The sequence below is a fragment of the Botryllus schlosseri genome, chromosome 4 (assembly GCF_051294905.1).
Source record: "Botryllus schlosseri isolate E-star chromosome 4, Bs_hap1, whole genome shotgun sequence".
NCBI classification, from domain to species: Eukaryota; Metazoa; Chordata; class Ascidiacea; order Stolidobranchia; family Styelidae; genus Botryllus; species Botryllus schlosseri.
Genome location: NC_137239.1, coordinates 11,032,000 through 11,059,725, shown reverse-complemented (window position 1 = coordinate 11,059,725; position 27,726 = coordinate 11,032,000). Strand labels below are relative to the sequence as shown.

Below are 27,726 nucleotides of genomic sequence, written 5' to 3'. Positions count from 1 at the left end.
TAACAAGGCATAGCTATCAGACGCACAATTTTTGATGCTTCATTGACCTTATAGTCAACGCACCCACTTCGCGACGGAAGAGAAACTGCCACTTTACGGAGCAAACTCGGTCACAACATGTTTTTTCTCGTTCAATCTAATTATATATCATGGATTTTCGGAAACATTTAACTCGAAAGAACTGAACGATAAAATATGCAGACTTCCTTTCCGAAGATTAAGACGATATGCAGCAATTGGTAGATTACATTTATACCCAGAAATTCTTTATCCAGTGATGATGGTAACTGTAATATGATAAAATAAAATCAATGTCGTGGAACAGTGTGGTTTGGAGAGGATTAAGCTGTGCAATAAATGAAAAAATTACAAGATGAACAGTTTTGCACATATGGCATTGGACAATTATTGTACAACGTAATCGCGATATACATACTTCCGAGCCAAAAATAACCTTCCGTAGTGCTCCGTTCCCCATCGACTTCATTGGTAGCTTTACAGACGTACATCCCATCATCTTCGGAATTTACGTTGTCAAGTACCAAAGTAGACTTGGCTACTCCGCGTTTCTGATGTTCAACGTAGACGTCATTTCGGTACCATTTCACTTCCGGCGTAGGAAAGCCGGAGGCGCTGCATTCAACGTTGAAATTGGACCCGATCTCCAAAGTAGCTTCTTCATCGGATACTGACAAATCGTAAGGGGCGACTACAAAATAAAGTCACTGAAATTAGAGTATACAGTATATAACAATAAACAATTACACTTATACGGATATCTGCGTGACTCACTAGCTGACAAATTAAATTATCTGATTCACTTCTTGCAGCGATTTCATGCATAGCATCAAAACCGAATAACATATGTGCAGTATATCACAAAATGAAATGGGACCGTATACACCGACGTTACGCACGTTTATGTTTAATCATCTGAGCACCCGATCGTATACACCTCTCGCTATGACAATCAAGACTTCAACGTCGTTAAGACGAATCAACTAAGAAAAGTCCTTTTCGGTCGAATTTGGCGCCATAGAGCAACATATCATGATAAATGTGACGGAAACAACCATCGACCTTCCGTTTGAGTTGACGTCCTGGTTCAAAACATGACGGTACATAGGGCCCATCGTGTGTGCATCTCCTGGTATTGGATAAAGGTATTAGCATCAATATAGATTCCAAATTTTTGTACCTCTTCTCATGACCATTGAACTTTTATCGAGTATTACATTGCTTTAAACAAGTGTTTCCAAAAATTTTGTTATATGCGCTTACCATTTTAATCATTTTAATGAGATCACGTAAAACCTCGTTATATTGACCGCAACAGGCCGAAGGCCACTGTTTTAGCATTTTAGTTTTTTAGTCCGAGGTGGTTTGCTGTGAAGGCAAGATTTGGTACGCTAATACGGTGGAGAATCTTTTGAAAATTTGACAACGTTTGATAAATGAAAATCTACCAAACAGCAACACGCCGCAAATATTTTCAGTTATATTTGTTCAAAACAGTGCAGTTGCAATAGTTATACCTAGGGCAATTTTTTGACATGTCAAAGTTTGTCAAAATTTCGTCAAAATTGTAGGGTGAGGTCAAAATTTGTCAAAATTTTTCACGAAGTATATTTTTTTGGACCTCTGCAATTCGTTTGTATCGTAGATTGTGCACTGTCGGTAAACTTATCATTTGATATTTTACAGCTTGTAGCTTACTTTGTAGGCCTACCGTTGTATACAACCCATCTTCTACTCATTGTGAATCATAAACGGTCAAATGAAACTAGTAGGTTGACATGGTTTCATGGTCAACGTATCGCAATATCCTAACTGAAACAAGACTGCTTGGGCATTGCATGGTTCATATATATCAGGAAGCGCAAGCTTAAAAATTGTGATGCAGACAACATTGTCAGAATGAAGCGACACGGTGTGTCGCCAGCAGTGTACGCACAACTTCAGTGTCGTCAGCCAGCAAATGCTGCTGTTGAACGTTCTTTCTTCATTCTTGGCAAGTTACTTAGTATGGACAGATACTTTCTACCCGATAATGTAGGAAAGTATCTTTCTTTGTACTGCAACAAATTTTAATTATTTCTACCATAATACGTGATATATCTAACTGGAATTCTTCATAGGGCCAGATTTCGTTAAAGTACTAGGGTTTTTTATGTAAAAATTTTCCAGTTTTTGAGCGAAAAACGTTTTTTCAGTCCAAACTACTTCGTAAGGACAGAAATTTCCAACCGGGGAGGAAGATAAGGAGTACAATTTTAACATTATGTGCGAAAACACCTAATCTGCATACGTGGGGTCAAAATTCGTATTTTTTTTTAGGTAAAAAAAGTCAAAATTTAGATTTTTTAGATCAAAATCTTCCGTTTTTAAGTCAGAAAAAATCGCCCAAGTTATAACATATCCTTCGCTAGCTTTTGAGGGTATAGGAATGTGTGCTTGCGCCGCAGTTGCACAATTGTGACCATCACTGATAAATGGATAAATTTCGCTATTGTGACTATTGCCTCGACGTTGACGTGATCATTCTATGTAGTAAATTTGTTATCCTATTCTGTAATTTGTTGAGTTACATTTGACAGGGTCTCAGGGGAAGGCTGGGATTATAGGAAGCAAAGAAAGTGAGGTGGTAGTCTCAATTCGAGTTGGCAAGCTACTCGACAAGCCTAAATTGTTACAGCCAAACTCTAATCAAGTAAATATAACGAATTATCGTTTGTCGACTAAAACGACCAAAACGTCCGTTCGTCTGATAAATTTTCACCACGGATCGTACAACTTGAGATGGCCTAGTCGCTACTGGTACCAGTAGCGACTAGCGGTACGCATACCACAATTTGGGAATCGCTGTTTTGAATCATTATAGCTATGCTGAACATATTTTTAGCACCGATAAACGAGATATTTTTTGCAACCGAGTAAAACGAAAGTACAATTGTTACGTTTGACTTTGATGAAGTAGTAGTATAGATCGCTCGCGAACTAACATGGGCTCTTATGGGCGCACCCGACCGGTGCCGCGAAAACTCGTCCTGAACCGGTGACCCTTTCAGACCCCCCTTCCACCCGACCGGTGCCTGGGTTGGTATAGGCATCTCTCGACCGGTAACCCTTTTCGGTATAGGGATCTCTCGACCGGTGCCTCGAAACTCGTCTTGAACCGGTGACCCTTTTCGGTATGGGGATCACTCAACCGGTGCTAGTATAGCCATCTCTCGACCGGTAACCCTTTTCAGCATAGGGATCGGTCGCACGCGGCTTCGTTGTTGGCATATCGTACTTTTGGGTATAGGTATCTCTCGACCGGTGTTGAATATGTATCAAGTAAATAGTCACGTGATTGGTTCTTAGTTAATGTGTATATCCCAAATTATTTTATATGACCGATTCGAGTTGAGCCCAACGTTTACGGTGAATGCGACTTTAATATATCGTTATTCTTATGGCCGCGGTTGCATGTCGTACTCTCAGGTATAGACTGCGTTGACATGTCGTAATTTCAGTAAAAAGGTGTGAAATAGTTGGATAAATCTAGGAATCAGCCGCATGATAATGTTTTGGTAATTAGTTTGCGATAGAGCCGGCGTAGACGGCGATTCGAATACCAACAATATCCGCGTTCACAAACTGACGACGATTCGAATACCAACAATAACCGCGTTCACAAACTAACACTCCAAAAAGGTGCGAAATATTGGTAAAATCCCGCGATCACTCACAAGATAATACCTAAGACATAACCATCGCTCGCGACTCGCTGTTACATACATGCCGATCGTTGACAATGTAATATTTTGGTAATAAGTTTGTCACATAACCGGCGTAGACGGTGATACCAACAATAGCCGCGTTCGCAAACTAACACTTCAAAAAGGTGTGAAATAGGTTGCAAATCCCACGATCGCTCACGAGATAACACCTAAGACATAGCCATCCCTCGCAACTTGTTGTTACATACATTCCAATCACCACAATGTAATATTTTGATAATCAGTATGTCACAGAACTGGATTTCACTGGTAAAATTTAACAAGTAACGAATAACAGAACCGTCGCAGACGGTGATTCGAATACCGACAAATTCTCACTTATTTCTGATCCAACCCTAATCCTCTGTGAAGTTGAGGCTTATTCAAAAAAGGTGTGAAATAATTGTAAAATCCTACGTCGCTGACACGATAACGCATCAGACATAGCGATCTAGTTTTAGTACGGTGTCGGAATCCATTCCGGTTCTATATAGGTAAATCCAAATAATCCAAAATGAAATATTTGGACTTTGACATAGTCTGAATTGAAATAGATTGACAAACGTGACTACCAACTTTCCCGCAGTCCCATTTCGATATTATATGCACATTGATTTGAAACAAGTAATGAAACATTACAACTTTATTCGCGATCCCGCTTTCCGTTTGTCAAAGAGCTATTTTAACATCTTACCATACTCAAAAGAATTCTTCACAACATTAACAATTGTTAAAAATCTAGTTTTCACTTACTTGATTATATCACTACAACTCACAAACTTGAATTATTTCATCCTGGCTGTATTCGTATGATCGGTCTTTTTTATTCGATTGTAAAGGTCGTTACTATTCTGAAGACAAAGTATTTACTAATCGGTACATATACGATTTGACTTGGACATATTATATTTTGAGTATACGAGATTTGAATGTCCGAACAATAACTGAGAATTAATTTATCACAATTAAATCCGTATATTACAGCGTAAAAGATATTGGGGGGTCAGCAACTCTGTACGATCGTAGTTACAACCACATTAACTAATCTACCCAGGCAACTCGTCATGATCATTCCTGAAATCAACACAAACACGACCACTGACTTGAGTTAACCGCGAAACAGCATCAAGTTTTAAATCCGCTTGCAGCTGACGGATTATTCGAATGCATCGATGGAGAATATTATTGAACTCGTCGGTATTGTTACTTCAACAAATTACATGACAAAAAAACATTACCGAGATTTTATAAACTAGTCATATTACTCTACACATCTATCAATATCAAAATGCGAGTCATCCAATTTTTCTACTAAAGTAACATTGCACTTTCGGATTCGGTATAGTCATACAAATTGTATTAAATCCAACATCAAAACAAAAGGATTTTTTTAGTTTATTGAAATCAAATTTCGTCTTCGACTTGTGCTTTTCTAGATTGCACGCAATAATTCGTTACGAACGAGCTGTAACCAAAGTTAAGAATTCTTTGTGTCCACAGATATAGAAGATGAATATAGCTAACACAATCGCGAATCGATGTTTCAGAGTATTTCACGGATGTAATAAACTTGTTAGTGTCGCCTATCTAAAAGTATGCATGCGTTCGATTTCCATACCGACTGTTGCGATGTTTAGGATTCGTTTACAATGACCAAGAGTGAGGATTTAACATCAATGTCGTTACTGGAGGTATTCACAACAGAGAATCGAAACATTACACAGTGTGAAAATATATCTTTGATATCAAAGCACTATCCCAAGTACACGATTAATACTCAGCTCCGTTCACACTTTCTATAGAACGTGCTAAATGTAAAATATCACGAGGTTGCACTCTAAGACTTTGATCATTACAAAAGTAAATTGAATATGTTTGCTCGACGCATTCAATTCAACTAGAAATGTCTAGTGCACAACAATCGTAATATTAAGGAAGTACTTGCTACACTGTAATTCACTAAACGTGTTTTGCATTGTTGTTCATTTGTAGCATTGATTGAAATTGAACCCTCAAATAATAATTCCCGACACGAAACCAAACCGCTGAAAGTCGTTACCAACACAAAGAAACACTTTGTACGATGTTTGCCAAATGTACCCTATGGCTAGGTGTACTAGAATTATTTGTGTAACACATACACCGACAATGTAATCGAAAATTTTTCCGTTGTCATTCGCTAAAGTAAATCTCATCACAATACTCTGTCACTAAAGATCTTACTTGTATCTGATTGAATCACCGATAATTAACTCGCTAAATCAAACCATAAGGAAATTTCGCTCACTCATCAGATATGAAACAGCGTCGCTTAATCGGTGTAGATCGTTTTTCTAAATGCAAATCATACCTGACCAACAGAAAACAATTTTCACTCACCTTGTAATGAAACCAAGTGGCGGACCTTCGTTCAATATTTTGTTTGCGTCAAATACTTTGCAAAAAACACAGTGGAGTGGTCGAGCTTTACATCAGCAGACTGTAATCTGTAAATCAAGCTTACATCCGACTTGTAACTGTATCGTTTACCTAACCGAGTTGTATGCACAGTTTAATATTTTTTGTTATTTGGTAATTGCTGAATATACAACTTCGAAATACTCCCTTGAACGTAATTTCCATCATCGTAATAATCGAAGTACATTTGTGTCGAATTCGTAACAGCCGACTATGACATGATAAATTTTTGACAAGTTATGCTTGGAAGATTGGTTGTATATCACAAAAAATAATTACCGCTCATATTGATACTGTTATCCATTGTTCGGTATTTTCAAACGAGTAAAATTTATTACTTGAGTAACTCCGCTTAATGCAAATGTAAACACAACCGTCTTTCAACATCACAAAGACATCGATACAAAGTATACAATCAAACGCAACAAGTTTTACTTTTGTAGGTTGTGTATGGTTATCCTGCATAACTCATTTCTTACCAAAGCCATATGAAATATATTCATGTTACACGAAAATATTCACTCATGCTACAAACCTGTACAATGATTGGTGGTGCTTTCAAACTGTTTCGATACCTCAAGAACTTTATTGTCTGAATGGTTGTTCATGTATCGTAATAATCAAGTAGTTCAACACAGAACTAGTATTAACAGAAACACCAGAGTTGTTTACACAAAAGTTTGTATGTGTACAGTATACGAACACCATGTGTAAGTCCAGCACAATTGTGGTATCCATACGAGTTTAGCACAATTTACGACACCGAGGTCGCGTCATCTTTCGTAAGACAACAAACCAAGGCTTCAGGATATGTCCATGTCATAGCAATGAATCGGCTACTCCAACAACAGAGTGCATATGTTTTCTAGTTACGGTGCTTACATCTTACACACAAATCAATCTACTTTGCTAACGAAAAGTGGTGAGTCTTCATATGGTTATCCTCACTAGTAAAACATACTATCATACAAAATGGTCGTTATAGTTTGCACACCAACGGTACATCGTACAAGTAACAAGTCTCGAGAATCCAGTTATTCAAAAAACGTGAAAGTATTTCTACACCAAGTCGTTATGTTGACGAAAGCGTATATTGTAATATCATGATCGTTTTGCATTCGTTGGTCACAAACTGTCACTACTCTAAATAATTCTTTTTCACTCAAACACAAACGCATACTTGTCACCATTCGTTTTCATCAAGTACGAGTTCAAGAAACTTACTACGACATGAATTTTTATTTTTATGTTGTGTAAATAGGTAATAATTAATTCAAGTAACACTATATCAACATCATCGAGTTGTGCTAATAGATTTACATGTGGTCTTGTGGTTTTCATCGGGACATACAGCACGAACTAACTGCAGACTCCTCTCTGTTGTACAGCTACTCGGTAATCGAAATGCATTAACATGTAAACAACGGTCTTGTTTCGTCACACCAAAAATATGTTCACTGTCGCGATACTCCGCACAAGACGTGCATAGCCTTTTCACACTCGTAATAGTATACCAACGTCAAGCGATAACGTTTAACAAGACCAACGACACTGAACCCACGACGTTTACCTATGTAAAATTGCCACTTTCACTTGCCAGTCCATCGTTTACCTGACTAAACATATTATTTTCCTTTGGAGATCTGATGTTTACCCAGAGTAAGAAACCTTTTTCACTTGGAAATCTATTTTTTTCTTGGCTAACAAACCTTTTTTCACTTGTAAATATATTTTTTCCTTGGCTAACAAACCTTTTTTCACTTGTAAATATATTTTTTCCTTGGCTAACAAACCTTTTTTCACTTGGAAATCTATTTTTTCTCTGGTTAACAAACCTTTTTCCCCGGATAACAAACCCTTTTCCCTGAGCAACAAGCCATTTTCACTTGGTGGTCGGCCGTTTACCTGAGTAAAAAGATCATTTTCCTTTGGGGATCTGGCGTTTACCCAGTGTAACAATACATTTTCGCTTGGAAAAATACTTTTACCTAGAGTAACTAATCATTTTCTCCTGGGTAACAATCCCTTTTCGTCTGGAAACTATCATTTAACTGAGTACCAATACCGTTTTCACTTGGAAATACATTTTTTCCCTGGGTAACAATACTATTTTCGTTTTGAAAACTGACAACCACACCGGTCAATTTGATATTTTTGTATATTGTTACAACGAACAGTGACGGAAATATACACAGACTACCGGTTTCAGAGTACACCCCATCGGTCGTATCACGTCAATATCATCGGTTAACCACATACAATATACTCTTGTACACCGAAATGCACGCTTTGGAAAATTGGACAATAGGCTGCGATAGTTCTGTGATGTCCGGGTTCGTGCTTTAGATTTTCCAGAGTCAAAATGTCTGAATAAAACACCTCCTCGACGACGGTTGGTATGTGGATAACGGTGTTCGGAAAACGGTTGGATTTATGTCGCCCATCGCGATAACAATTCCTGGTCGAGTTTTCCTCCGGCATGTTTGCTATATTGTGTCTTTATTGGTCAATGTATGTCTCGACATTCAGTTTGAAATCGGAAATGATAAAGTATGTAACCGGATCCGGATATCAACTCTGAATCGATAAACCAATGAACAATATTCAAAGTAAACATGTCACACCCTGTGTTTCCACGAAAAAATACCATCCAGACATACGTCGCGCTTGTTTGCCCACATCAGTATACGCGCAAATGGAGGTGTGTGACATTGCATGCAATGTGTTGGTATACAAACATCGATCCACAGACATTATCATAGTCGGTAGTTTTGATGTAGATCGAATGTCACCCGATAACAATACCAATAAGCCACATTGCAATGACTCTGAGTCCGCGCTATTACATCGATATTTCGACACCGTTCGCTGATTTACTCGATGGTGTTATCGTGTTGTTACATTGCAAGATAGTCATGACCCTATCTCAGGACAGATCACCCAGACCAATTGGATACATCGGTCGATATCCGTCGTGTTGTCGACACCGAAGTTTTCTGCTGAGACTGCAGCGTTTGACCAATGTGAACTATCGAAGTACGGTGCTCGAAATGATTGCGATCAGTCTTTCAGTCACGATGCATGGATGTCGCTACTCCCACATAACGACTCCAGATAAATATCGTGCAAATCTCGGACTGATACTGTGATCCAATAAGGTGTGTCTCTGTGAAGACTGCAATCGTACACCACAATAGAACACTACCTCGTGATTTCACACGCAATCAAAAAACACATCATCGTAAGGGTCCATTTCGCCCGGTGCCATTTCGAAACGGTCATCGCCACAAGAGATCGGTAACATTTTGAAACTATCATCACCACAAGGCTATCGACGTCGTTTCAGTTGGTCATGTCAATCCGTTTTACAAAGTACCGTTTTTCGAGCCCCTGCACCATAGTGTTATGACACAGGCAAGATGCATCGGTGGAAATAATAAAACACAGAAGGCACACTTTGGTGTTATTTGACATAGGTTTTACACCTGCAGAACCTTACATTCGAGCGATGCATTGGAACGACGCTTGTATTATTGACGTCGAAGGAACAGAAATGTATCGATTTATCGGTTTCGTACATATCCAGCAAAAATCTGGTTATATGATTGTACGCGGTGAATGTCTGTGAACGCTCTATTGGTATATTCTGTGCAGTTCACTTTCACCGTCGTGCGAATAACCCATGTTACGGTTCCGTGTTTGTGTGTCTGTATGTCATGCTCAGACGGACTCAGAGTCATTGCAATGTGGCTTATTGGTATTGTTATCGGGTGACATTCGATCTACATCAAAACTACCGACTATGATAATGTCTGTGGATCGATGTTTGTATACCAACACATTGCATGCAATGTCACACACCTCCATTTGCGCGTATACTGATGTGGGCAAACAAGCGCGACGTATGTCTGGATGGTATTTTTTCGTGGAAACACAGGGTGTGACATGTTTACTTTGAATATTGTTCATTGGTTTATCGATTCAGAGTTGATATCCGGATCCGGTTACATACTTTATCATTTCCGATTTCAAACTGAATGTCGAGACATACATTGACCAATAAAGACACAATATAGCAAACATGCCGGAGGAAAACTCGACCAGGAATTGTTATCGCGATGGGCGACATAAATCCAACCGTTTTCCGAACACCGTTATCCACATACCAACCGTCGTCGAGGAGGTGTTTTATTCAGACATTTTGACTCTGGAAAATCTAAAGCACGAACCCGGACATCACAGAACTATCGCAGCCTATTGTCCAATTTTCCAAAGCGTGCATTTCGGTGTACAAGAGTATATTGTATGTGGTTAACCGATGATATTGACGTGATACGACCGATGGGGTGTACTCTGAAACCGGTAGTCTGTGTATATTTCCGTCACTGTTCGTTGTAACAATATACAAAAATATCAAATTGACCGGTGTGGTTGTCAGTTTTCAAAACGAAAATAGTATTGTTACCCAGGGAAAAAATGTATTTCCAAGTGAAAACGGTATTGGTACTCAGTTAAATGATAGTTTCCAGACGAAAAGGGATTGTTACCCAGGAGAAAATGATTAGTTACTCTAGGTAAAAGTATTTTTCCAAGCGAAAATGTATTGTTACACTGGGTAAACGCCAGATCCCCAAAGGAAAATGATCTTTTTACTCAGGTAAACGGCCGACCACCAAGTGAAAATGGCTTGTTGCTCAGGGAAAAAGGTTTGTTATCCGGGGAAAAAGGTTTGTTAACCAGAGAAAAAATAGATTTCCAAGTGAAAAAAGGTTTGTTAGCCAAGGAAAAAATATATTTACAAGTGAAAAAAGGTTTGTTAGCCAAGGAAAAAATATATTTACAAGTGAAAAAAGGTTTGTTAGCCAAGGAAAAAATAGATTTCCAAGTGAAAAAGGTTTCTTACTCTGGGTAAACATCAGATCTCCAAAGGAAAATAATATGTTTAGTCAGGTAAACGATGGACTGGCAAGTGAAAGTGGCAATTTTACATAGGTAAACGTCGTGGGTTCAGTGTCGTTGGTCTTGTTAAACGTTATCGCTTGACGTTGGTATACTATTACGAGTGTGAAAAGGCTATGCACGTCTTGTGCGGAGTATCGCGACAGTGAACATATTTTTGGTGTGACGAAACAAGACCGTTGTTTACATGTTAATGCATTTCGATTACCGAGTAGCTGTACAACAGAGAGGAGTCTGCAGTTAGTTCGTGCTGTATGTCTCGATGAAAACCACAAGACCACATGTAAATCTATTAGCACAACTCGATGATGTTGATATAGTGTTACTTGAATTAATTATTACCTATTTACACAACATGAAAATAAAAATTCATGTCGTAGTAAGTTTCTTGAACTCGTACTCGATGAAAACGAATGGTGACAAGTATGCGTTTGTGTTTGAGTGAAAAAGAATTATTTAGAGTAGTGACAGTTTGTGACCAACGAATGCAAAACGATCATGATATTACAATATACGCTTTCGTCAACATAACGACTTGGTGTAGAAATACTTTCACGTTTTTTGAATAACTGGATTCTCGAGACTTGTTACTTGTACGATGTACCGTTGGTGTGCAAACTATAACGACCATTTTGTATGATAGTATGTTTTACTAGTGAGGATACCCATATGATGACTCACCACTTTTCGTTAGCAAAGTAGATTGATTTGTGTGTAAGATGTAAGCACCGTAACTAGAAAACATATGCACTCTGTTGTTGGAGTAGCCGATTCATTGCTATGACATGGACATATCCTGAAGCCTTGGTTTGTTGTCTTACGAAAGATGACGCGACCTCGGTGTCGTAAATTGTGCTAAACTCGTATGGATACCACAATTGTGCTGGACTTACACATGGTATTCGTATACTGTACACATACAAACTTTTGTGTAAACAACTCTGGTGTTTCTGTTAATACTAGTTCTGTGTTGAACTACTTGATTATTACGATACATGAACAACCATTCAGACAATAAAGTTCTTGAGGTATCGAAACAGTTTGAAAGCACCACCAATCATTGTACAGGTTTGTAGCATGAGTGAATATTTTCGTGTAACATGAATATATTTCATATGGCTTTGGTAAGAAATGAGTTATGCAGGATAACCATACACAACCTACAAAAGTAAAACTTGTTGCGTTTGATTGTATACTTTGTATCGATGTCTTTGTGATGTTGAAAGACGGTTGTGTTTACATTTGCATTAAGCGGAGTTACTCAAGTAATAAATTTTACTCGTTTGAAAATACCGAACAATGGATAACAGTATCAATATGAGCGGTAATTATTTTTCGTGATATACAACCAATCTTCCAAGCATAACTTGTCAAAAATTTATCATGTCATAGTCGGCTGTTACGAATTCGACACAAATGTACTTCGATTATTACGATGATGGAAATTACGTTCAAGGGAGTATTTCGAAGTTGTATATTCAGCAATTACCAAATAACAAAAAATATTAAACTGTGCATACAACTCGGTTAGGTAAACGATACAGTTACAAGTCGGATGTAAGCTTGATTTACAGATTACAGTCTGCTGATGTAAAGCTCGACCACTCCACTGTGTTTTTTGCAAAGTATTTGACGCAAACAAAATATTGAACGAAGGTCCGCCACTTGGTTTCATTACAAGGTGAGTGAAAATTGTTTTCTGTTGGTCAGGTATGATTTGCATTTAGAAAAACGATCTACACCGATTAAGCGACGCTGTTTCATATCTGATGAGTGAGTGAACTTTCCTTATGGTTTGATTTAGCGAGTTAATTATCGGTGATTCAATCAGATACAAGTAAGATCTTTAGTGACAGAGTATTGTGATGACATTTACTTTAGCGAATGACAACGGAAAAATTTTCGATTACATTGTCGGTGTATGTGTTACACAAATAATTCTAGTACACCTAGCCATAGGGTACATTTGGCAAACATCGTACAAAGTGTTTCTTTGTGTTGGTAACGACTTTCAGCGGTTTGGTTTCGTGTCGGGAATTATTATTTGAGGGTTCAATTTCAATCAATGCTACAAATGAACAACAATGCAAAACACGTTTAGTGAATTACAGTGTAGCAAGTACTTCCTTAATATTACGATTGTTGTGCACTAGACATTTCTAGTTGAATTGAATGCGTCGAGCAAACATATTCAATTTACTTTTGTAATGATCAAAGTCTTAGAGTGCAACCTCGTGATATTTTACATTTAGCACGTTCTATAGAAAGTGTGAACGGAGCTGAGTATTAATCGTGTACTTGGGATAGTGCTTTGATATCAAAGATATATTTTCACACTGTGTAATGTTTCGATTCTCTGTTGTGAATACCTCCAGTAACGACATTGATGTTAAATCCTCACTCTTGGTCATTGTAAACGAATCCTAAACATCGCAACAGTCGGTATGGAAATCGAACGCATGCATACTTTTAGATAGGCGACACTAACAAGTTTATTACATCCGTGAAATACTCTGAAACATCGATTCGCGATTGTGTTAGCTATATTCATCTTCTATATCTGTGGACACAAAGAATTCTTAACTTTGGTTACAGCTCGTTCGTAACGAATTATTGCGTGCAATCTAGAAAAGCACAAGTCGAAGACGAAATTTGATTTCAATAAACTAAAAAAATCCTTTTGTTTTGATGTTGGATTTAATACAATTTGTATGACTATACCGAATCCGAAAGTGCAATGTTACTTTAGTAGAAAAATTGGATGACTCGCATTTTGATATTGATAGATGTGTAGAGTAATATGACTAGTTTATAAAATCTCGGTAATGTTTTTTTGTCATGTAATTTGTTGAAGTAACAATACCGACGAGTTCAATAATATTCTCCATCGATGCATTCGAATAATCCGTCAGCTGCAAGCGGATTTAAAACTTGATGCTGTTTCGCGGTTAACTCAAGTCAGTGGTCGTGTTTGTGTTGATTTCAGGAATGATCATGACGAGTTGCCTGGGTAGATTAGTTAATGTGGTTGTAACTACGATCGTACAGAGTTGCTGACCCCCCAATATCTTTTACGCTGTAATATACGGATTTAATTGTGATAAATTAATTCTCAGTTATTGTTCGGACATTCAAATCTCGTATACTCAAAATATAATATGTCCAAGTCAAATCGTATATGTACCGATTAGTAAATACTTTGTCTTCAGAATAGTAACGACCTTTACAATCGAATAAAAAAGACCGATCATACGAATACAGCCAGGATGAAATAATTCAAGTTTGTGAGTTGTAGTGATATAATCAAGTAAGTGAAAACTAGATTTTTAACAATTGTTAATGTTGTGAAGAATTCTTTTGAGTATGGTAAGATGTTAAAATAGCTCTTTGACAAACGGAAAGCGGGATCGCGAATAGAGTTGTAATGTTTCATTACTTGTTTCAAATCAATGTGCATATAATATCGAAATGGGACTGCGGGAAAGTTGGTAGTCATGTTTGTCAATCTATTTCAATTCAGACTATGTCAAAGTCCAAATATTTCATTTTGGAATATTTGGATTTACCTATATAGAACCGGAATGGATTCCGACACCGTACTAAAACTAGATCGCTATGTCTGATGCGTTATCGTGTCAGCGACGTAGGATTTTACAATTATTTCACACCTTTTTTGAATAAGCCTCAACTTCACAGTGGATTAGGGTTGGATCAGAAATAAGTGAGAATTTGTCGGTATTCGAATCACCGTCTGCGACGGTTCTGTTATTCGTTACTTATTAAATTTTACCAGTGAAATCCAGTTCTGTGACATACTGATTATCAAAATATTACATTGTGGTGATTGGAATGTATGTAACAACAAGTTGCGAGGGATGGCTATGTCTTAGGTGTTATCTCGTGAGCGATCGTGGGATTTGCAACCTATTTCACACCTTTTTGAAGTGTTAGTTTGCGAACGCGGCTATTGTTGGTATCACCGTCTACGCCGGTTATGTGACAAACTTATTACCAAAATATTACATTGTCAACGATCGGCATGTATGTAACAGCGAGTCGCGAGCGATGGTTATGTCTTAGGTATTATCTTGTGAGTGATCGCGGGATTTTACCAATATTTCGCACCTTTTTGGAGTGTTAGTTTGTGAACGCGGTTATTGTTGGTATTCGAATCGTCGTCAGTTTGTGAACGCGGATATTGTTGGTATTCGAATCGCCGTCTACGCCGGCTCTATCGCAAACTAATTACCAAAACATTATCATGCGGCTGATTCCTAGATTTATCCAACTATTTCACACCTTTTTACTGAAATTACGACATGTCAACGCAGTCTATACCTGAGAGTACGACATGCAACCGCGGCCATAAGAATAACGATATATTAAAGTCGCATTCACCGTAAACGTTGGGCTCAACTCGAATCGGTCATATAAAATAATTTGGGATATACACATTAACTAAGAACCAATCACGTGACTATTTACTTGATACATATTCAACACCGGTCGAGAGATACCTATACCCAAAAGTACGATATGCCAACAACGAAGCCGCGTGCGACCGATCCCTATGCTGAAAAGGGTTACCGGTCGAGAGATGGCTATACTAGCACCGGTTGAGTGATCCCCATACCGAAAAGGGTCACCGGTTCAAGACGAGTTTCGAGGCACCGGTCGAGAGATCCCTATACCGAAAAGGGTTACCGGTCGAGAGATGCCTATACCAACCCAGGCACCGGTCGGGTGGACGGGGGGTCTGAAAGGGTCACCGGTTCAGGACGAGTTTTCGCGGCACCGGTCGGGTGCGCCCATAAGAGCCCATGTTAGTTCGCGAGCGATCTATACTACTACTTGATGATATTTTACATTTCCTCGGTAGTTGCAGGAAAAAGTTGGAATAATTAAGCAAAGCAAAAGTTACAAGAACATACACAAAAACAGTAGATCAAATTAATTTCTCAGATTCAACCCATAAATACTTGTCGAGTCCCATAAGTCTTGCCAATGCGGAACAATCATTTTTAAGGAGTGAAATTGTTCACAGGAAATATTATCGAAATTACATACATATGTCAAGATCGCCAAAACTGATCCAACCAATATGTCTGATATGTACGAGCTTTCGCCAGAAAATAGCGACATCCTCTCATGCAAAAAGGCTCAGACGTTACAGAGAACGTAAAACAATGTTTGCAATAACAATCAAGAAAGTAGAGTTGACAGGCCAATTTGCGGGAAAACCAATATTAAAATAGCAACTCAGCCTGATTTATGGTTTCAGTAATATTTCGGAAACATATACATCTTGCATAAAAGTATTGTTGAAGGTTTGAGCAATTAACTCGAAATACGAAAGAAGAAGACATTTGGGCATTTTGAGCGTCTTCAGATCACCATTCACCTGTTTTTGAAGAAAAGAGTACAAATCCTCTCTGAACCTAATAATTGCAATACCGTGGGACAAGGATGTAGCTTTTTATAAGATAAAATAATACATATATGACCAGTACCTTGTTCGCAGATGAACGGCAACGCTTGCAAACAACCGGCATTTGAAATACCGTAATGAGAAATAGTGCCACACGAATCGACATCTTGTTGGTGTGATACCCAATATTCCGCAAAGCTTGAGCTGAAATCGAGTAATAGTGAACTATGTCAGTGATCTACAAACAAGGGGCAACATTGAACAGACTCCTGCACAAAAGTGTGTATTCTAATTTCACACCAGTGTACCACCAGTGATATACGTGTGTGAATTGAATATACAGTACACCAGTGGTACATGAAACCATCATTTACCTCAGTCTTACACCACGGTATAAATCAAACACAACATTTCAATTCAAATGATGCTTGCACCAGTGATGAGCATCGGAGCGGAGTCGGAGTGGGTTCGGAGCGGAGTTTTGCCGATTTTGTGACAGTCGGAGCCGAGTCGGAGTTTACAACAGATATATTTTTTCGGAGAATTTCGGAGTATTGTAACTTTTGTCTCCGATATCTTTGGATAGCTCTGACCAGAATACACTCTTGATTATGATTACAAACCAAAGCACAGACGGTTGACACCTTGTAAAGTTGTAATATGACAGGTAACATGCAAAAATGATTGCCAAGTGCATAAAAATCATCCATCTGCACTGCAATTGGGGACTGGAGAGTAGACAATACTATGACGCCAACCATATTATCATATTAATTTAGTGAAACACATTACCAATTGTACAAGGCTTACCAACTGTTTCTGATACTTGACGAGATTCGTCGGAGTATCTCGGAGTCTGGGATTGAGCTGTTCGGAGCTGTTCGGAGTTTTCCTCAGACAATAAAGTTGTCAGAGGGATTCGAGGTCTAGAAAGCCCTATCCGCTCGTCACTGGCTTGCACATAAGGACTTCCGAAGGTGTACTGAATACCTAGGGACGTAGGATTTATAACCACTATATAATTGTGAGTTAGGTCATGATTTCGTAGACCACCTTTTAAGTGTGATAACACTCACTTTTTGCTAAGGGTGCGGAGGTACAGAACTTCAACATACAACTGAATTATATATATTCACAGTTCAATAGTAATATACTATTCAATTCGACATTGAACAGCGGAATCCCGTTTTTTTTTGTTGAAATTAACAGCAAGAATACAGTGAATTCCTTCAATTCTTCCAGCTGATCCCATAGTATATACCATATGGTTATGCGATGATTGCAATATGGAGTAATAGAGATAAACGGTGTATGTAACTACTCATTATGAGAGTGAATCTGAAGTAACGCGAATGAGGTTCATACATCAAAATGCTTCACTTTCAAAAGAGTATTTCTCATCGTTCAGACAGAGGACTCAATATATTGTTTGAGACTTGCTTCTGATATTTAAATGAGTGTGAAACTGGATGGAATATGCGGATATGTCGGTAGGGTGTATGTGCTCACAGTAGAAATGATATGATTGCATCCAACCTCGATACAAATCATTTCACCAGTAAACGATTGGTGCATTTGGTTATCTCCATCGTCAAAACACCGACAGCAGTAGGTTCAAGTTTAGTCTAGCTGCCGGATTTTTATGCACAGGCGTTTTATCATGGATCAATACTGCCTATCTAATTGTAGACACAGTGCCTTCAAAACTTAAAATATATCCAGAGTCGAAAGTAAATCCCAGAAAAGCGGACGCGAGCAAGATAGAAAAGAGATGGAGATTGGAGATAGAATAAATGGACAATGGAAACTAGTTACTGTTTTGGAAATCCTAACTCCATAATATCTTGTTATACGAATTATTTGTTGCGCAAATCGCTTGCTGATTTTTTCATTATAACCCACCATATATCAAGAATTATCGCATCAAAATACAAGACGTACTCGTCTATCCCTGGGACCCGATGCTCTAAGGTATTCACATCTTCAATCTGAGCAAGTCTCAATCTTCGGTTTTGACAAATGGTCTTTGCCTGAAAATACGATGTTGCGTTCTGTCCTGTGAACACTGTGAATTTGCTCCTTTCTTGCGGTGATGCCTTGTTGTTTGCTGAAAAATACGGAGCATGCGGATGTATTTCTAAACAAATCAAACCTATCAGATCCATGTGTGTGATACTTTTTACGTATGAAAAATGAGTACGTCAATTGCACCTAATTTGCGGGGTGGGAAATTCTTGTTCCCGACGAGTCAAACGAGAAGCAGAGAGTATGTTAACGGACCGCGCCAAAAGTTTAAGGTATATTCCGGGGATAATTAAATTTATTCACATATTGAAAACAATTCATTACATTGTTAAAACACGCTGATGAGTTGATGTCTTGATATTAGTTGATGAAAAAGTGAGAATTAATTTACAAAAAGTAATATTCATTCAGTTTCATTATTCCAAACAATAATAAACATTAAACATTTTAAACTATTATTTTTTATTCACTTTAACTCCCAGAAACTTCTTTTCTGAAACCAAAAATGTATTTGGGTTATCACAGATGTGGTCTTGGTCGCTGCATTGCGAGCTACTAGTAAGTTGGTGAAACAGCCTTTTTGATTTAACAGCTTCACAAACAGGTCTTTCCGTCTCTCAGACTCAGTTGAATGCCTGTATATCACAAAGCGTTGTTCCTCATAATGCCGAGTATAATTGTACCCCGTTAATCAGGAAACCTGATCAAGCTCCAATTGGGGCTGCATTTGCAACAAAAATAAATTTAGAACAAACATGTTTAAAACAAGGCCGTATCTCAAATATTCAATGGTGACGTCATCGTAGATTGACGTTACAGTCGAAAATATAGGCCATTGGGCCATTGGGCAGTGGTTCTCAACCGGGGGTCCGCGGACCCCTGGGGATCCATGAAGCAATTTCAGGGAGTCCGCGAGTCCTCTAAATTTACAAAATGATTGATTACCTAATATTTTTTTTTGTTATTATATTAGGGAAAGCATAAGGCAGTTTTCCTCCACACCTGGTAAAACCTCATTACTCACATCATCCGAATAATCTTTTGGCATGAAATATTTTTCTGTGAAAATTCATTTCTATTGTCAAATAGCCAATCACTAACTGATACAAACATATTGCTGTTTAGAGACGTTTTGTTGGGGATTGTAGAAAAAATAAAAATATGGAGATAGTAAGGTAAATCAGGATGACTTCGTAAATGTTTGAGAAACCTTTTCGATTTAAAATTGTCGGTGTCATCAAATCAGTGACCAGTCGTATGAAATAAAAACTCCTGAAGTATTTTCCATAATTTTTTCCAATGAAGGGATTGAAACCTTGCCACGAAATCCATTTATCATGTGATATACATAACCCATTGCAGTGACTTAAAAAGCCCCGAAATGACAGTGGGTTTAAATTTGGGTCGCGGTCGCACCAGAGCGATCGCTCAATATGTATGCAATATTAGCTGAATTCCTTGCAAAAAAGCCATTCGTGTTGGAGGCTAAAGACAATAGGCGAAACTCGCAGAAAATTGGTTACACAAGAACGCAATCCATATACTAATGTGACCTACATTTACGAAGACACCACCTTCATCAGCTCCACAGGTAAATCTGATCCCGTGGGTTTAGAGAGAGGACACAAAATAATGGTAATTTAAGCAAGAAAACAGGTTATTGCCAAAATTGATTCATGCAATTTAAAACGTTACGCGCTTCGCGCGTTAGAGCAGTAACACCCATTAATATTTGATAACAACGATACTTGGGATTGGGATCGTCAATTTCGGTGATGTGGGGTCACTGAGCTTACAAAATAACTGAGAAAGGCTGAAAACGATGATATACGCATACAGCCCTATACATATGAGTCGTGCATATATAGGCTACTACTATGAAGGTTGAATGTCTTATCTGACATCGACCTCGACGTATCAATGTAATGAATCGTGTTTTATAGAATTGCTTTGCCTACAATTCGTTGTCAGCACATTCTCAAATTCATACATGCCCGCAAAGCGTAGTAAAAAACATTAGAAATGAATTCATTTGGATATATTAGGATTGGCTCGTGTGATGTCATCGACACTGAGATTTGGATAGCGCTATAAAAAGTTCAAGAACCACTGCTCTATATAATTATAAGCACATGTAGGCCTACAAATTGTATTCTAATAATATTTATTTAGCACTGTCATAACTTCGGCTTACCGGCCCGAACTTACAGATATAATATGTGTATTCTTACTCGTAATTGTGCATTTTCGAGGGAGGTTAATTAGCACAGAAATAATTCATTCCTACCTTCCGTTAGTTTATTGTTGTAGCTATAGTTCCATAGGTTTATTACTAGACTGAAATAAATATACGAATCATTTAAATTTCATAACATCTAGAGGTCATCTAAAAGGCGTTGATTTCTTGTGATTGGTAAGTATATTACCATTCATAATATTCGGGTTTCGTGCGCAGCGACAGCTCGGAATACAAAAGACTGGAGATTTGGTATGACATTTGTCAGATATCTTCTGGATTCGAACCGTATGCAATCACTAAGCCAAGGTCCGAAGCTTAAACTCAGTTTGACATGCTTCCCAGAGAAGCATAGTCGCCATCGGAATGAATTTAGGCAGAGGGGATTGTGAAAACGGATAAAGGAAGGCAGAATGCTTTACCAATGATTTTACGGCAGTGATGGGAAATGATGTTACAATGTCCATGTCGAAAATTATGAGTATAATCACCATTTGTCCACTGGCGTCGAATTCTGTAGATGTAAATTAAAATGATACATGAACGTTTGCGATATACTTACGGATCTGACAAACGTATCCAGTTTGTCCTTCGCACCCACCGTCATCCCACATACCGAAACTACCATGATTGATAACCATGCAATCTTGGCCATGATGATCATCAGGTTGCGATGAATACCTAGATGGGGGTGGTCAATTATTTTCCCCACGGGTCAAATTAGAAGCACAGAAGATGTCGCCATACCTCTCCTATAGTTTAAACTGTATTCTTGGACGAATTAATTATATTTTTAATTCGAAAGCAGTGAATTACGTTGTTATAACAGGCTGCTAAGAGAGAAATAATTCACCTCCTTACCATTTTCACCTCTGTTTTAAGCACATTACATTACCTCGCACACGCTTTTTTGTATTAAGACACAGTGTATGCAACACATCGTTTTAGTCCAAGCACAGAAGTAGGTTCTAAATTCCAAGCAACTTTTCTGGGGCTGGTCTGAATAGCATCGCGGGAGAGACATATGACCGACGGACCGTAAAATGCTCAGAGTGGCCAAGCTGTAATCATCATAGTCTGAGGTTCGGAAGAGTTTGAAAAGCACTTTTATGTATAATCTTGATAACGCGAAAATTGACTTGTCTCCAAATGTACGAACAAAATATTGAACTTTGCACGGGCACTGTAGAAGACACTACAATGATTAAATGACCTGATGTCTGGTACTCGATTCTGAATCGAATCACTCAGGTACTCGATCTCGACCATAAGTTACAACAAGGCCCGTTTCCCTTGATGTTTTTTTGTATTGATTTTTATTTTGCATGCGTTGGCGTGGGGTTGCAATTTCATTAATGAAGTGAATAATCAGCCCTTATGCGACGTGCGTCACAGCGGCTAAAATGGGAACCGTGTATGAGATAGGATTCAAACAGAATCGACGCTACAAGAACGCCGTATTGACCTCACAGCAATAGTCATGCGCCATATCTACGAGAACGGATAATATTTTCTATGTTTGGACACTCGACAATTAGCAATTGAGACCAGACCACTTGTCACCATATCTCCGTGAATAACATAAATCATGCTTTATTATTAATAATATTTTTTCCTTCTGGCAAACAAATAAACATATTTGCAGTATGTTCACGCCACTAATCCAATCTGCTATCAAATGCGATCGTTTCACATTTCCATTGTGTGAATCAGTAGATTGGTTATAAATTTGGATTTTCTTTTCACATTATATCAAATTACATATACAGTTATCATCGATTATAGCCGCTGTTGTGAGACTTTGGTACGCTACTACCATTGGTTTAGGTTTAGAACTATACTGTTGCGGGAGAGCTTCGTAGTTGCTTACGACTTCTTTGTAGCGCCAATGACTATCTACACAATTTTGCATCGCCACATTTTTTCACCTTCCATTTTGTTTATTATTTTTATTTCATTTTCACTTTTAATATTATAATATTCTGTTTTGTTTAATAATATTATCAATAATAGTGAGATCGGAGAGGCGCCTGTCGTAGTTGCCAGGATTGTGCGCAACGAACTATAATATTATTTCCTCAATATTTGCATTCTAAGCTATGGGCCAGTGAGTAAAACAATTTAAAATCCTGTATATGCTTGTCATATGAAATTCCGAAATCGACGACCGGGATAGTGGCGAGATAACGTAGTGGTATTATCCACAGCTGCAATACCAATAGGTTGCGGGTTCGAAGCCGACCGAAGCCGACTCCAGAATTCCTACCTAAGTGTTTGAGGTTTATCTAGGCTCCTCCTCGCCACGTGATCCACGTAAGCGGTTTCTTATAAAAAGATAAGAAGCTGTGGGCCGTGCTACAAGTGAGTAAATTCGGAATCAGAAATAAAGAATACCTGGTGTGAAATGATCAAAGAACCAATGTAGTTGAAACACCATGAATATCGATAACAAACAAACAAACCGGAATAAATAATTGCGGGAGATTCAGTAGATTAGTTTACGTAAGCGGGAACTTGAGCTTCATGCATGCATCAGTAAGCCGACACGCTGTAAACATTATATCCACGATGAACAAGCTAACGGATAAAAACAGTTGTATTTATCGCATTGAAATTAATAAATTTTATTTTTATTTCATTTATTAGGGATGTTGTGAACGTGGGGTTCACGTTCGCGTTCTGTGTGTGATCCTCAAAAATTTAGTAGTTCACGTTCCCAAACGAATTTAGCAGGTTCTGCACAGTGAATCTTTTCCATATATTACAATTTTTTTACATCATAATAACATCTTAGGTTGAAATTCTTTGCATTTCAACTTGGACCACTTTACGCATGGCGTTGGCAGCATAAAAAATCAACACTAAACGATCATGCACCTTGCCAATCTTAAAGATTTCACTTGCTTTGTTACAAAATGTTGCAATATTCAGCCTTCGATTCATGAACATTTAATGACTCTCTGCTGTGAGCTTGACCCGCAATCACCAAACCTCAAGAACGAATTACACTACGTTTAGGTACTAAGTGAATGATGCTTATTCAACCTATCAATGAAAATGAAAAAAAGAATTCAAACGTAAAATATTCAGCAGGAGTGCCGGATCCATCTTGATTTCATATGCCTATTCAATCATAAAAACCGTTATAGCTTGTTTATGTGGCAATATCGGCAGCAAGATAAAAACCCGTTTTTCACACTGATGCTCAATATCAATGTAGCAATAGTCAGAAACCGAATACATTGTCGAGTCAAGCCTAGACCGTCGTCGTCTAAATTGTTTGCAACGCGACGAAAGATATTGAATTTATGGGTTGGGACTTTCAGGAGTTCACCCCACCCCTAGTATTTATTGGTTTTATGGTGTAGTAATAACGCAACTAACCAATAAATACCTATATATATCAGTAGAATAAGTATTTCAGGTGATAGCCTACGTCAGGGGGCGGTGAACCCGTGGCCCGCGGGCTAACTGTGGCCCTCGAGAAGACTTTGAATTTCAAATAATAGATTACCCAGGTAATTTATTGTGAACTTGCAACTTGAAAGGCGAACCAGACATTTGAATCGCATTTATGAACGCAAAATTTTGGATATGGATGACTAGAATATCATTTTAGACGCATTGGCGTATACGCCAGGGGCCAGTCACTTATTTTCGTAGATCTTCGTATATGACCATAATATTTTGTGGCAGATTTATTTGACTTGATATCATTCTTAGCCCTTCGCGCGATTTATTATCAATCATTTTGTTGCTTTTAGTATCCCCCCTGAAAATTAAAAATTAAAACTACGCCCAATTCACTGAATTGAATCTGACTATATTCGCAATTATCAGAGAACGTGTCGTCCTACATCCGACTTCGCGTCTGCCCTCGCAGAAAGATGGTCAGAGATGAAACGTTTGTACAAATTCATAGACGTATATTTACCGAAATCTTCGATATTTATATGTCCAAGCGCCTAGTAATCGCGTCCTTGCCAAATGAGACCAGCGGTATACAGATGCCACATAATTGACATTGAAAAATTTTCGTGCTTGTCGCGGTTAGGTCGTGAGTGCACGGTGCACACTCACTTTTCATGACATAATTGTTATGGATTATGTGTCGTAGTTATATAAGTCCTCTTTTCATCGTTACCTAATCCGTTTCGTTCCTATTGGACAAATAAAAAAAGGTCATCATCATGCAAGTGGCCGCGCAATGGTTCGCAAATCTCGAGTGGCCCTTTGGTCGAGTGGGTTGGTCGCCCCAGGCTACGTAGTGTATAGGAAACACAAATTAGTGGTATTTCGACATGAAAAAGTTGTGAGAAATACTGGTGTACACCTTACATTGACTGGATGATGGAAATCAACGTTGTGATGTTACACGACGTTCACATTTTAATTTAAATCTGAATTTTCATAATACTTCGTGTTCACACGAAAGATAACATCGCATAGAGATACCATACGTCCTCTTTTCAAATTTCCAAAATATGGCAACCCTAACATTGCAGGGGTTTTAATAATCCCTAGTTACATGCATTCTCATACGCCTCTCTATACGTTACCAGCTCGCCCACTCCACAATGGTGTCATCGTTCCATCTGAATGCCCCTTCCCCGAAAATGTCTGATCCTCCAATCCAAACACGATTTTTTCTGGGAGAACAAATCACTCGCACCTTTCCGCAAGGGAAATGGATTTCAACTTACTGTGCCACATTCGCCACGGCCTCATTTAAATTTTTATCTTTTGGCATCACAAGCCATCCACCTTTGTGATGACAGCTCAGAATCGCCCCCGCAAATATTGTAGTATCTTGTTGACCAATGTAATACTTCAGTGTTGAATCACGGAACTGGGCAGTCTTTTTCAGCGCTAAAATATGATGAATATTGACTATATCAGTTTCCAGCACAGTGATAAATTGTCTACCGAGGCTCCTCCCCATAGATCAGGGGTGGGCGAACTTTTGAGCTCGCGGGCCGCATTGAACATCTGAATCCATTCGCGGGCCGCACTATATCAAAATATAATTTCAAACCAAAACGCAATAGTGGCATTTAATTATATAGTGAGGACATGGATATAATATATATGCTGATTTAAATAAACGAAACATTGCTTTGATGATAACGTACACGGCTACACGCGTCAGAAACAGTGGCGAGATTTCATAGGCTGGTCGACCAGAATGACCAATTTGTCAAAACTATAGAGATGAACGTCAGTTGTCCCAATTCTTAGAACAGGATTGAAATTTAAATCTGTGAGCAGTGATCTGGTCATAGATTCAGTAATTCCACTTTTGGTTCAGTTCCGGGACACATACTGCTGACAGCATTTTAACCATGTTAGCTTTAAACACCCTTCTACTATGTGTAGGTAAAACATAAATACCCTAGTTCTACGCATACAGAGAACAAATCTACCTAAGACATGCGTCTTTTTTATAAGCACGTCACTGAAATACTTAAAACTGGAGTGGCCAATCTGAAATCACATTCGTGATCCGAATTATGTCAATGTCGTTTAGGATTTTTGTGATGTTTAGCAGTTGAACCCTTCTAAACTGCGTGGGCATTGAGATTGAGCTGTCGGGCCTGAAATTACACATTAAAAACAAGGAAGTATTTACCTTAGAATAGTTGTTCTCAAACTTTTTAAGACACGCCCCTTATGATGGTGGGATTTCGAGCCCCCCTTATCGTCATATCACAAAACTCATCCAGGATGATAGCAAACCTAACGGATAATTTGATGGCATGGAAGGTTACGAGTGTGGATGAAAGATTTTTAAATATTAAATTCAGACTAAATACAGAATTGAATGTTAATCGCGCCAGGCGCGAAAATTTTTTTCAGTCGAGCTCAGCTTCGCGCCCTGCAGTTTGAGAAACATCTGCCTTGAAATTGTCATGGTGGAATATTCCAAGAAATTTTTTAAATAAAGTCCATGCAATAATTCTTTTTTAGTACGCATTTTATCAATATTTTATTTTATTAATAGTTTCTTTAGACTCTCACGGGCCGCACAGAACGATGATACCGGCCGCGGGCCGTAGTTTTCCCACCCCTGCCATAGATTTATCGGTGTCTGTTTTATTAGTGTTTTAGTGTCAAGATCTCCCTTGACGTGGTTATAGTCACCGCATCGGAAGCACCGATGTGGTTCAATTACCTTCGAATGTAACTTTAAATGGCCTCTCTTTTGCAGTTATGTGGTCATGTCGTTCGTCTAGCAATGTTCTTACCATACAATACTGTATCACCATGATAGTCCAAAGACTTATCAAATCTATCTTCCTTCCCATAGATAACCGGGTCCGAACCGTAATCCTACTCCGAGCAATATACCAGTAACTGACTTCATTGGTTTTTCCATATGCGGCAGTATACGTTTCAATCATTGTAATATAAACATAATCGGGGATTGTACCTTCGGATTTTCCCGTACTACATGGGCTAGCATGGCGGATCAGTGCTCCGCACAATCCGATTTGTACCAGAGCCTACTGACCAATACTTGGTTTACTGAGCTACTTCTGCTGAAGACCGTTTGCTTATTAGCAACGGTGCCAGGGTAGTCGATAATAACTTGTAGCATATCAATCGAAAGAATTTAGTCAAATATCGCCTCCTGCAACCCCACCAAGATGTACCAATCCTGTAGATATAGACATAGCAGTATGTTATAAAATTGAGAAAATGTTACCTGAAAATGCCAAGCTGAGCGAACACAAGAGTATGAGTGTACGGATCATCGTTGTTGTGTAGTGCTTAAAATATATAAAATTACGAAACAGAACTACGCAACATATTGTAATGAGAGATATTAATAAAAAATCAAGATTTGCAGAAAAAAT

General features: G+C 38.4%; 1 protein-coding gene and 1 long non-coding RNA gene across 2 annotated transcripts; one reads left to right on the top strand and one right to left on the bottom strand.

The window, feature by feature from the left end:
* Window positions 1-105: 105 nt before the first annotated feature.
* Window positions 106-27,726, bottom strand: LOC145438067 (hemicentin-1-like). The gene is made up of 8 exons (XM_080315449.1): window positions 27,576-27,726; window positions 25,573-25,738; window positions 25,429-25,518; window positions 21,432-21,550; window positions 18,550-18,715; window positions 16,691-16,812; window positions 437-709; window positions 106-287 (listed from the first exon to the last, which is right to left on the bottom strand). The coding sequence occupies exons 1-8, from the start codon at window positions 27,622-27,624 to the stop codon at window positions 268-270; spliced, it is 1,005 nt and encodes a 334-aa protein (XP_080171575.1). The 5' UTR covers window positions 27,625-27,726; the 3' UTR covers window positions 106-267.
* On the top strand, window positions 10,952-15,412 carry LOC145437026 (uncharacterized). Its single transcript, XR_013914545.1, has 2 exons — window positions 10,952-12,953; window positions 14,390-15,412. It is a non-coding gene; the product is annotated as an uncharacterized LOC145437026 (long non-coding RNA).